This window comes from Limanda limanda, chromosome 16, assembly GCF_963576545.1.
Source record: "Limanda limanda chromosome 16, fLimLim1.1, whole genome shotgun sequence".
Classification (NCBI taxonomy): Eukaryota; Metazoa; Chordata; class Actinopteri; order Pleuronectiformes; family Pleuronectidae; genus Limanda; species Limanda limanda.
In genome coordinates, this window is record NC_083651.1 from 12342093 (window position 1) to 12355322 (window position 13230).

Genomic DNA, 13230 nt, shown 5'->3' on the forward strand with positions numbered 1-13230 from the left:
GGGTCATTATGTCTTTTTTTATATATATACATTTTTTATAAAAGGAAAATCAATAAAACAATATAAAATGCAGTTAATAAAAAAAATATCAAAGTTCAAAAAAATGTATGCAAAAGAAGTCAAAGTTTAAGCAGACGGCCTCATCTACTCAGTGCTGACATGAACTGTTGCATGGTTGCTGCTGCCTTCATCAGCTCCTGCTGTTTCCGTTGTAACGCTGCAAAAACAATATATTATTATTAACTTTGAATTTATAGAAAGAAAGTAGATCATTGCTCTGCGCCTCCTTTACTGGGTCAGGAAATAACCCATTTAATTACGGTGCGAATCATGATCAGGCGTCGGATCCTGGAATTTTCTTTTCACTATCTTAAACATTGTAATGTTTTGCTGTTTTCCCAGGGAATAATTCATGGCTCTTGATGGAACAAATCAAGCATATTTAAGAAATTGAAATCTATGAGTAGGTGAAATTTGGTGCAGGTTGTTTATTAAAGGTCTGTTGGGCCTTGGGGAAAGGCTGAAAGTGATGTTTTAAGGCCTAACAAAGGCCATTTTACCTCAGACAACCCATAAAAGAAATTGCAATGAAATGTAGATCAAAAAATTGGCCTGAAGGGGGCGCCAAAACACAACCAAAGCACTGTGCAGATTTTGATATTTCAGTCTCAACTTGTTTTTTACACAACCTCAGCTTCCATCAGTCTGTAAGTGTTTACATGTGAGGGCCAGAAGGTTCCGGCCTCACTCTCTCTAGAGTAACAATGTTAAAAAGTCAACCTCACCTTTCTGCTGCTTGGCCACAATCTCCTCCAGCTTCCCAGAAGCCGCCATCACTTTTAGCGCATGATTGCAATCTGTGGAAACAAGAGAGAGTCTAAACCAACACTGCAGGGTTAAAAACATAAATAAACCAGGTTATCCCAGGAACTCTTACCGTCCTCACTGGCCTGGTCTGACTGAATTCTGCCAGCAATATCATTCATCTCATTAATGAAATCTGTGAAAATGGCCTGAGTGCATCCTGTAGCGTTGCAGCTTTTCCAGAAGCTCTGGGAGTCGATGCTGGGCTCCGGGTCCGAGGGAGGAGCCACAGGATGGGGTGGAGAGGAGACACAGATGGTTTCAGGTGGAGCCTTGGAAATGGACGAGCTGGTGCAGGGAGGAGAGCCAGGAGGACTGAGGGGTTTGGATTGGTCAGCAGAGGGAGGGGAACCAGTGGAGCTTTGCTGTGGGACGGAGGGTCCAGCGGTGTTTCGATCAGGACTGGACCCTGAGATGAGAGAGAGAGAGAGCTTTCCATCGAGCTCACGATTCTGATGCCTGGACTTTGCATGAAGGCCGATACTAAGGACTGATCCGACACAAGTGCATTTCCAAAAAAAAACAAACTTGTATAATATGACATCTGCTGTAAGTGTTTGCCCTGGCTCAGATTAAACCCTTTGAAAAACACATACAGATAATGATTACCATAGAACTCATTTTATAATGTAGTTTGAGAATCATAACTGAAAATAAACACAATTAATAAATCTAGGAATTAACGACTGTCTTAAGATAACTGTTAAGGTGCAGCCACAGAATACAGTCATACTTCACGATTCCTATAAAATGTATCATTTGACTGCATTTCATACAAATTTTAAGAGGAAAACGTACCTTCATCTTTCTTTCCCTCCTCCTCTTCCTCCTCCTCCTCCTCTTTAACCACTTGGGGACATTTCACTACCATCGCTGGAGGAGTGAGATCCGAACTCTGAAGGTGACATTTATTTTACGTTTATTTTATTATTATCTTGATTATTACCATCATGATTTATTTGTTAGTCTCTTTCTTCACACACTGTGTCCTGCTACGGCTTCGACCTACTTGCTGCTCTGTAACAGAGTTTGCACTTTCATCTATGTCTGACTCTAAAGGGGCAAACAAATCCATATTGCAGAAATCTGCAGAAAACAGGGAAACATATAGATCAGTATGTGATTCAAGAGTGATACACACACACACACAGACACACACAGGTTACTCTCTCTTATGTGAGTTCACCTGAGTCTGAAGAAGTTTCAGTTGTTGTGAACGTCTGGCCGTTAGCTTGACGTTTCGAGGGGCTCTCCTCCAGCCTGCGACAGAGAGATCACATGTAAAACGTTGTGGTGGCAAGAAACTACAGGATGGAAGTGTAAAGGAAAATTGACAAATCAAATCTATTGAATAAAACTACATTAACTGTAAACAAAAATAAATAGTGTTGTTCTTTTTTACCTGTATTAAGTTTGTACTTATTAGGGAGTATCTACCGTATTGAGTTGAGTACAACAGATATGAAGAAATATCTGAGTTTCAGAATCACCTGAACTAATAATTGAAGATCAAGTAGCTCAGTAGCTGAGAAGAGAATAATATTTCAAAGGACAACAAAATTAGCATTAAATGAATATTACCATAATTGAGTCAAATTATTAAAAGGTTCAGTGTGTAGAATTGAATGACATCTAGTGGTGAAGTTGCATGTTGCAGCTGAATACCCTCACCTCACCCTTCTCTTCCAAACATTAGAGAACCTGTCTTAGCCTTCAGCTTTCATAAAAACTCAAACAGTGTTTAGTTTGTCCAGTCTGGGCTACTGTAAAAAAACATGGTGGCCTCCGTAGAGAGGAGCCGCTCCTGATGTAAATATAAAGTATTTGAATATAAAGGGCCCATTCTAGGGTAAAGAAAACAACCATTTACAATTTAGATGATTAGTGAAAACATCACTAGGATTATTTTATGTTCAATTCTTGACAATAGATCCCTTTTGTTAGGAATTTCAAACTTTTAACTATAGGTTATGTCTGAAAGAACTCTTAATAATAAAGCTAGAGGTAGTTTTAGCTAGATATAATGCACATACAAATTAATTAAATAACCGTTGCTGTTCAGTGCCAATAATGTATATTTTAGTTGTCCTCATAATTAACTTCTTGGATATTAAAGCATATTTTCATTAGCTGTATTCAACATCAGACAGAATTCAAGGAGCTGTCCTTTCTGGGGCAAAGTCAGTATGACATTGTTTAGTTTCGAGGATGCGAATGTTTACACATTCACAGTCAAGATTGTTTTGATGGAGCAGACACACAATAAAACAATAATAGTTTCTCAAACCATAATGAATGACTCTTTTCATAAAGGCGGAAGGGGAGGTAGGAGCAGTGGGTCAATAACATTACCTTATACAAATCATTATTTTCAACCTTTCGCTTATCATATTTAATATTTGGAATTTGCTAATAATGTTTGTACGTCACGAGGATGGTCAGTCTAACAGCTGTCCTGATAGGAGAGTCGAAGAGAGTTTGTTATGGATAAGTTGGTGCAGCCGAGATGGCTAGAGCAAGACACTTTCTACTCAAGGCTGAATTACGAGACAACATCAGACTGTCAGGGTAGATAGAGTTGCCCTAGCAACCGGTAGAGTAGCGTAGGTGCATGACGGAGAGCTGCTCGCTGTCACTTCCTGGATTCGGTGACAAGAGGCGTGGGACTGCGGCTGGACCAATAAGGGAGATCCAAAGTGATTTGCGGTGACTCCCCTCCAAATATTCATAACCAATCACATCAAATCTACTGTTATAACTATACCAAACCCCTTCTGTTCGGGGCCATTTTCATCTTCCTACTGCTAACTTAATTAGCATAAGGCTGTGATAATTGTCCATAGCTATGAATAACTCTTCATTGTATCTTTAAATAAAACATTTGATTGAACCAAAATCTTGGATCGGCTTCTCTCATTATATAGGATAAAAAAACACGCCTTAACACTTTCACCCAAATTGTACACACTGGACCTTTGAGACCTAGTACATAATATTTACTTATACATATTTAAGACTTTTAAGGCCTATAATTCAGGTTATTACATTTTAAATCACAGAAACATCTTAATAATATCCGAAAGCAGGAGCTTCTACAGATTCTACAACTTGAAGGTAAAGGGATGCAAATTGGGACAAACTTACTCATCTCGAAACACCCGTCTCTGCGTCAAACACAAAAGCAGAGTGGTTAAAATCCCAGAGTCATTTGGAAATGAAACAGTATTAAAAGGATTTATTTGAAGTAATAGTGAATAATGTGTGAACCTTGACTGGCAAGCGTGTCGGAGCGCAGGGCGATTTCGAGACGCTGCTGGAAACCGACGGTCCGGCTGCCGTAGAATCGTCTGTCGGGTAGAAAGTCGTTTCAGCTGTGAGGCTAAAAGCTGAAACACCGTAGAACAATTTTAAACAATTTTTTAAATGCCCGACCAGAGAGGAGAACATTCTGGATCTTCAGGTGTGCTTGCACTGGACAGATTGGGAGGTGTTCAGGACTGCTACTAACAGTCTGGATGAGTACACAGAGGCGGTGACTTCTTATATCAGCTTCTGTGAGGACAGCTGTGTTCCATCGCGCACCAGGGTGATTTACAATAATGACAAACCCTTGTTCACAGCCAAACTCAAAAGGTTAAGGTTGCAGAAAGAAGAGGCGTTCAGGAGCGGGATCAGAGACAGGTTTATAGAGTCGAAATACAGGTTTCACAAGGAGCTGAGAGAAGCTAAACGTCTGTACTCTGAGAAACTCCAACACCAGTTTGCAGCCAAGGACTCTGCCTCTGTTTGGAAAGGGATTACAAATTATAAGCCTAGAGCCTTTGAAACACAATGGGACAGTCCTGACACCATCCACCGTGACACCACCCTCCAGCCCATCAACTGCACCTCCCCCACCATAGCAAAGGCTTGTGCCTTTCCACAACTGCCCACCTCAGAGCCTCCTCCCCCATCACAGTGTCCACTCTCTCCAATCTGGAGAGGGATGTCAACAGACTCTTCAGGAGACAGAACCCCCGCAAAGCAGCCGGGCCAGACTCTGTCTCTCCATCAATCCTGAAGCACTGTGCTGATCAGCTGTGTCCGGTGGTCACAGCCATTTTTAACACCTCACAGGAGACCTGCCACGTACCAGCCTGCTTCAAGACCTCCACCATAATCCCTGTCCCCAAAAAAACAAAGATCACTGGACTCAATGATTACAGACCCGTCACCCTGACCTCTGTGGTGATGAAGGCATTTCAGCGCCTGGTGCTGTTCCTCCTCAAAGCCATCACTGACCCTCTCCTGGACCCCCTGCAGTTTGCCTACAGAGCCAACAGGTCTGTAGACGATGCAGTCAACATGGCCCTTCACTTCATCCTCCGGCACCTGGAGTCCTCAGGAACCTACGCCAGGATCCTGTTTGTGGACTTCAGCTCTGCCTTCAACACCATCATACCAGATCTGCTACAGGACAAGCTCTCCCTGCTGAGTGTGCCTGACTCCACCTGCAGGTGGATCACAGACTTCCTGTCTAACAGGAGGCAACACGTGAGCACCTTAAGCACCGGTTCCCCTCAAGGCTGTGTTCTTTCCCCTCTACTCTTCTCCCTGTATACCAACAGCTGCACCTCCAGTCACCAGTCCGTCAAACTCCTTAAGTTCGCGGATGACACCACCCTCATTGGGCTCATCTCTGGTGGGGATGAGTCCGCCTACAGGTGGGAGATTGACCATCTGGTGACCTGGTCTGATCAGAACAACCTGGAGCTCTGAAAACAGTGGAGATGGTTGTTGACTCCAGAAGGAACCCAGCCCCACCCACCCCCATCACCCTGAGAGACTCCCCAGTCGTCACTGCGGAGTCCTTCCGCTTCCTGGGCACCATCATCTCCCAGGACTTCAAGTAGGAGCTGAACATCAGCTCCCTCACCAAAAGAGCTCAACAGAGGATGTACTTCCTGCGGCAGCTGAAGAAGTTCAACCTGCCAAAGACAATGATGGTGCATTACTACACCTGCATCATCGAGTACATCCTCACCTCCTCCATCACCATCTGGTACGCTGCTGCCACTGCCAACGACAAAGGCAGGCTGCAGCGTATCATCCGCTCTGCTAAGAATGTGATTGGCTGCAATCTGCCATCTCTCCAGGACCTGTTTGCCTCGAGGACCCTGAGGCGTGCAGGCAAGATTGTGGCCGATCCTTCTCACCCGGGTCACAAACTCTTCAAGCTTCTTCCCTCCCACAGGAGACTACGGTCCATCAGGACCAAAACCTCACGCCACAACACCAGCTTCTTCCCGGCTGCAGTTGGCCTTATCAACAAGGCCCGAGACCCCCACCTGACTTGAACTCTTATCCCGCCCCCACGCCTCAAGTCTGTGTTACATTAACACACATAACAGTACATTGCACTTTTCTCTCCTGTTTTGAATTTTACTTTTTATTTAACTTTTTATATCTTGTATATATTTTTCTTTTTGTTTTACATATAGTTAATATTTTTTTTTCTTATGTGTAGTACTTATTGTGTTTTTATGTTTTATGTTCATTGTATGCACGTATATAACAAAGAAAATTCCAGGTAGGTGTAAACCTACTTGGCAATAAATACATGCGGATTCTGATTCTGACTCTGATTCTGAACAGAGGATGTGAGACTCTCCGAGCAGAACTTACCATCACCGTTCCTCTGATATGACGACGGAGCGCGTTTGTCACAGTAGCACCTGAAAACACACGGTTATCACAACATGATCAGATGAGAGCAGAACAAATATTGACTTATCTAATTGAGGGAGAAGTTTGTTTAACTCACATGACGACGCCCTGAGACAAACTATCCAGGCCGATGTTTCCTTCTTTCTTCTCACAGGTGAGACAGCGAACCTTGATGACAATACAAATGCGGGCCATTACTAATATAAAACAGAATCTGACGCATGATGTGATGTACAATACTGATATATAGAAATTTTAACAATGTTGATATAATTACATAAAATGACCAAAACCAATAAGCAGTCTGTCTGGGCGTGTAAAGAACCTCAATGACCCAGGGACGGAATTTCCCCACAGGAACATTACTTGGGAGTGTATCTCCAGATGATTAACATTTGGAGTTGATCGGTCAAGGTCAACACACAATGTCAGAGAACAAATAATAGATCTAAATCTGAAATGATTTCCCATCATATGATGTTATAGGATAAGTGACGTCATGAAAAAGTCACTAGGAAGTCAGTATATAAAGTCACACATTTATCGAGTTATCTGAAGGACTGACACATGACCTAAAACTTACATAGATCAAACAACTTACATAGATCCAAAAAAAAGTTTTCCCTGTTGTCTTCAAAAACTATCAAACCAAAAATACTAGTAGTAAACTATTTTTAATTGGACGTTTTTGAACACTTCATTTTTTAGGGTGTTTTGTGGTTTAAACTGATGTGTGTTCTGTCATTGTATCAGATCCATTATTTTATCAGTCAAACCTTAGTTGATCCAGCTCCATGGGGATTGTTGGAGGTTCCAGGTTCTGATGAGTTGGAGTTGGACTCTTTTACCAAACCATTGCTTTGTGTGTCTGGGATAAAGAAATGTTCACATGAAAAACCGAAGGAGTACAAATTCAAATATGCTCTCTTAATCTGTGGCTGCTGGTGTTGGAAGCAGTACAACCTGGTACATTAAAACACATTAATGTAGTTGAATATAAATAATCAGTTATTCAAATAAACTTGTAACCTGCAGTACAGCCGTCTTCAGAACACAGGAAGGATTTTTTTAGTTAAATGTGTGTTGAGGTGACCCATAACTCCCTTTGACCTGACATTCAATGTGTGTAAGATAAGGGCCTAATTCAGATTTGGGATAAGTGCAAACCAAAATTATAAGACTCCTCATTCAGACCTCTGGCTTATCCTTGGTATGAAGTGGCTCAATATCAGCTGTGTGTGTGTGTGGATGTGTGGGGTTGTGAAAGGTGTGTCTCAAAGTAGTTGTACTCATTTAGGACATTATCCACAGAGTTTGTTTTGTATTTGTTTTAGTATTCCTTGTGGAATACATATATTAAATAACTTATATTTACTATTTGTTATCAGTGACCTTCATAGATGTTCAAACATTGTTTTTTTTTAATAATAAAGTCAAAAAATAAAGTAAATAGTGTTGATACTTCAAAATTCTGATTGAAGTTAAAGCTAGCTGTTGTTGACTCATCCAGAGAAAAGCTACACACGTCAATTGCAGAGTTTCGTAAATCTCCAAAAGAAGCAATGGGTACCGTCACCAGGCCAAACTCATTTCGGACAGTTTAAACCAAAGAAAGATTCAAGCACTGATTATCTTGGCAAGTGTCTGTCATGAGACTGATTATGTTTTGCACATACAACTTATTTCCAGCGTAGGCAACACATCCATAAAAATTGACAACAGAATTACTGTTATTTTGGTGCAACCATCCATCTTACAACTTTGCTTTGGTTTGATAGACTCTTAAATGTGTTTGTAAGAGGATGACAGAGACATATCCATTGATACCACAACCGCCCGAACCCTTCCCAAGAAACAAATCTGGCAAACAATGGGCACAAGCAAGGCGATGAGCTATATACATATTTCATGTGTCCTTCATACGTTCAGAGGTTAGAACAGACATCAAAGGTGGTTGACAAACATATTCTCATTTTATGGTAAATAAATTATCATGTGGCCCTTCTTACCACAAGGTGTCAACAAGAGGGTGAATGTTTTTTCTTCCTCCTCCCGTTCCTCTTCCGCCTCCTCCTTGGCTGCTGGATGAGGAGGGGATTCAGCCAATTCCCTCGGTCCCTCTGGGTCTGCCGGAGTTAATGCCTTGGTCTTCTCTCTTTTCACTATTACTGTTTAAAAAAGAGTTATATAAGGTCATTATTAAATATTGACACCATACATGTCTTCTGCACATGTCATGGAATATGTAGCTGTATTATGCCCTACTGTTGTATAAAGGCACTCAATTTAATAACAATTATAATAATAGGCTTTCTCAAGTACTGACAGTCTGAGTAAAAGGTAAGTATCTACACTATAACCTATTTGTGAGTGTTAATCTATCTTGATCCTGTACATTTCTGGCATTATTAGACATTCATTATAAATGCCTAGATAGACATTACATAGCTGCCAATGATGTCTCAAAAAAAGGTTATTTTCCATGATATAAACATTTGCAGAGATGGGAGTGAACACAAAGATACGCACAAAAAACAGACAGACAAACACAGACCTAAAAAGTGCCTGATCCTCATAAAACCATACCGAGCTACATTTGGTAGAACGACTGTACCTGGGTTGGCCTTGCCGATATAGCCAAAATGTTATCTTAAGGTAGTTCTCAATTTAAATAATGTGGTTGTTTGGTTTAGTAAAATTCCACTCTACTGAGATGGAAGTCTGGTGACATCATAAAACTGTCAACTTTTAGTTCTGATTATTGTGACTGTTTTATTCCACTTTTATAAATTTCAAAGTTGTACCTCATCTCACATTATTAAAGATCCCCTGATACACAATGGCAATCTTAGTGTAGTAAAGCCTGTGAAAGACATAGTCAGTAGCACAGGAGCTAGGTCAAGAATAAATGCTAAAGCGTATTCAGTGTGCAGCGTATATGTTTAGGTCAATTTGTGCTTATTAAAAAATATAATGAGTCAGATGTTAAGGGAGTAACATTTTTATCATCTTAAAGGTTCCTAATCACATGTTAATGGACTGCATATGTACAAATAAAGCTACAAAAATTGTTGTGCAAATTTAACCCTAGAATTTGGATAGCTTGGACAATTTGTGGAGAAAGTGCAGCAGATGGATAAGGCAGCATGAAGTCATCAACAACATTGTTGATAAATCGAAGGCAGAATACAAATATTGCAAAAGAATATTTACAATTTGATTTTCATGTTAAATCCTGCCATACTGTATGCTTATTAATAATGTCCATACGCCAAGGATGACTTTGTAAATTCAAAGAGAGAAATATTTAAAAGAAATAAACATATTTGGATGATAACTCTGTAATTCTATATATCTGGTCCAAGGGGTTGCGGTTTTCTTCAAATATGGTTTCTGATCACACAATGTATAATGATGAAATGAGGGTTCAAAGCTCACTGTATACTGTATCCCCCCAGAGTTGGTGTCGTGAGATCATGAATTGTAACCACAAATATTTAATAAAGACTACACTAGCACAAACAAAACATGTTGTGGACTAACCTGACAAGAGGCTTTCATACAGTTCACGTACTGCTTTCACTGACGCGCTTTCCTTGTCTTTGACTACCTCCAGGCCGGTGAGGAAGTCACAGGACACACAGTTCTTCTTATTTGTCCCAAAAAGAAGAATAGGATGCAACCCTGCCATCTTGAATTTGTGAACCTGAAAACAAATCGGGAACATAATCAAAATGGATTGATTATTATAAACAAACATCATTATATTGTCAGTAGCTCCATATCCTTATTGTTCCAATTGACCATGGCCCTGATCTGGTCAAACAGTATGGCCTATAACCTGCCCACCTTTTAGTATTAAAAAGATGCCAAACAAAGTTCATTGAGAGTCCACTTTGCTTAGAAGGAGTAGGAAAAACAAGTTTGGAGGTATCCAAATTTTGTCAGAGCAAAGCAAAATGACTTTAAACTTTACAGACAATTTTTTGGGCAGTAAGTTTAGTAAGAAGTGGGGCTATGACCTTAAGAGGGTAGAAAAAACAATGACTATCAATTGTATATGTTGTATTGTACGATTGTCCAATTTGAGCATGAATGTTTGACATACATGTCACCTGAATTTCTTACTTCTATTGTATTTACACTGTTTTCGTACAAGAAATATAGCACTTCACCAAGGCATCTAAAGTACCTTTTTTTTTAAAAAACTTTTTTATTTTTTATCTGTGATTTATTTATGTTATAAGTGTCTTTTAACTGCTATAATGTTACTTTGTTGTTATTGTTTTTACTGTCAGTGTTTTTACCATGCAAAGTGCCTTTGAGTACCTTTTAAAAGTGCTATACAAATAAAATGTATTATAATAATTATGATAATTATTACTATTACACATTCATTCGACCGGGATATGTAGCTAGTGTGAAGAGTCAGCTGCCTACAGGTAGTGAAGAGCTTACCAGAATCCGGCCAGCATCGATTAACTTGGAGGTATTGCCTCCTTTTTTTAATCTTGCCCCCCATTGCTTGTCGGCCTTTTCCTTTGCTTTTTGTACAGCTTTTTTCATTGGTTGTTTGGCTCCACAAAGTTTGCATATTTTGCATGCAACACTTATATGCTGCATGCAAGATATGCAGGTTTTAATAGTTGAGCCTGGCATTTCAACTGAAAGGGAAAAGAGAACAAATATTACAGATCATCCATCAGAGGCCATATTATAATAAATTAGTCTTTCAATAACCATAGTGTCCTCTTTTTAGTGATCAATTGGTCAGGAGTGAACGGTTTGATAAGATAGTCAGAATAACATTACCCTCTTGGTGTGCAAAGGAAGATATAGGTATCTGAGGGAAAACAGACAAAACTTAGGTTGCTATAAAACACCTATGAACTAATTAAAACTTATTAATAATTTGCAGCTGCAAATAGTGAACAGGATACAAGATCATATTACCGTGGGTTCGGTTTATTTGTGAGTGGAAACCTATGTTGAGGTGCATCACAGAATATTACCCAAGTTCTTCCAAAGAAGCTTTAAGCATTTGATGATACAGCATTTGATTTAACTAACTACTCGTAAACAATTGCATATGCATAATCCACATTTGTTGATTATTATCATCATTATTATTAGTATGAGTATGTTTTAGATCTAGGACAGCCATTGTACCTGTACATCGTTGCTTGAGTATAAGAACAACCCTGTGTGAGAATCCTTGCCTCTAAGATTCTTCCTGGACTTTGCAGACATATTACTTCTGCTAGTCAATACAACAAAATGTGTGGCCTGAACTTTGAATGGAGCTCAGTTGTTGCCACAGTCATTAAACTAAAATCACATTAAAAAAAATATTTATATATTATAGATGTGTCCTGATAGCAGCAGTTCTGGACTGACAAAGAACTAACATTACCGAACGTTGGATGTCTTGGGTTTTTTAATGCTCTAAATCTGGCTGAAATAGTGTAAACTATCTGAATTGACTGTATTGGCAACTTTTAAGCTATCAGGCTGCATATGATACCATAATATAGCATTGCTGAATATAACTGCAAACCAAAACTAACTCTTGTTGGACGTGACGACTTCTCTTACTTGGAAAACGATCTGGGATTGTAACTGCCTGCTTAACCTGCAAGTTTTGTAGTCTTTTTAAACCTAGCGACTCCCCTCGCACATGTTTTTGTAGTTTGAAGGAGCCTTTTTAAATAAAACCAGCTTCCTTACCTCGTTCCGCTCGGCGAGTTCAACTAGGATCAAACATAGACTGGGATCAACAGGTCCGTAAGGTTGGGAACTGCCGTACAGCTGGCGTCCTGTCGTTACTCCTGCTATCACCCTGGAGACGCAGCTGTACGGCATGTGTTTATCTCTGCCTCGGACCGGAAGCGAGGTACTCAGTGTGTTTACCTAAACGGTCCGCCTCTTAAAACTACAGGCACTCATGCGAGGGGAGTCGCTAAGTTAAAAAAAGACAACAAATCACTAACTTAAATAACACAGCACCTGAACATAAAGAACGAAATAAAGCCAACCCAAATAACAAATGAAACACCTGCATTAACCAGTTGGTTTAGCAAAGAGTTATAGGGGTTACTTTAATGTTACTTTGTGTGTTAGCTTAGTGTGTGTTACAACTGACTAATGATGGTCTTCAAACCACCGTCACAGAGAAATAAATATAATTTGAATGATAATCACATACATGCAGACTGTCGCATTGATTAATACGTTTCATAGAACTGAGTTTTGCTTTAAGGGTCATAAGTAGTTAACGATAAACTACTTACTTACTTTTCAATGAGGAGGGGCCGTGCTGGCGATAGATGCCTTCTCACTCGCTTGCATTTTCAGTCGGTAGAGTTGACACCACACAACAGCTGCAGCGCCACCCCGCGACACTTTGACGTAGTGGCATCTGTACTATCGTTTCGAATAGTAGATGAGAAAGAAGATTATGAAAATAAAAAATAAATGCGCTGCTTCAAAGTTGATCAAAAACACATTTAAACGATGAAAATATTTAACTTCCCATTAAGAATAAAATGAATGATCGCCATGTTTTTTGTTTTCAACAAGAGAGAGAAGCGCATTGGTCAGGTGTCCCCAGTCTCCTGACTCACGATTAAGTGGAAATACATACGAATTCTAGTGCATTAC

The 13230-nt window shown here is 39.9% G+C and overlaps 1 protein-coding gene across 1 annotated transcript; it reads right to left on the reverse strand.

Moving 5' to 3' along the window:
* Nucleotides 1-6: 6 nt before the first annotated feature.
* Nucleotides 7-12432, reverse strand: LOC133022099 (uncharacterized). Its single transcript, XM_061089111.1, has 16 exons — nucleotides 12298-12432; nucleotides 11383-11413; nucleotides 11029-11234; nucleotides 10114-10276; nucleotides 8580-8738; nucleotides 7347-7438; nucleotides 6668-6738; nucleotides 6529-6578; nucleotides 4132-4250; nucleotides 4009-4028; nucleotides 2051-2124; nucleotides 1874-1950; nucleotides 1663-1759; nucleotides 938-1273; nucleotides 786-857; nucleotides 7-217 (listed from the first exon to the last, which is right to left on the reverse strand). The coding sequence occupies exons 1-16, from the start codon at nucleotides 12430-12432 to the stop codon at nucleotides 141-143; spliced, it is 1779 nt and encodes a 592-aa protein (XP_060945094.1). The 3' UTR covers nucleotides 7-140.
* Between the last annotated feature and the right edge of the window lie 798 nt (nucleotides 12433-13230).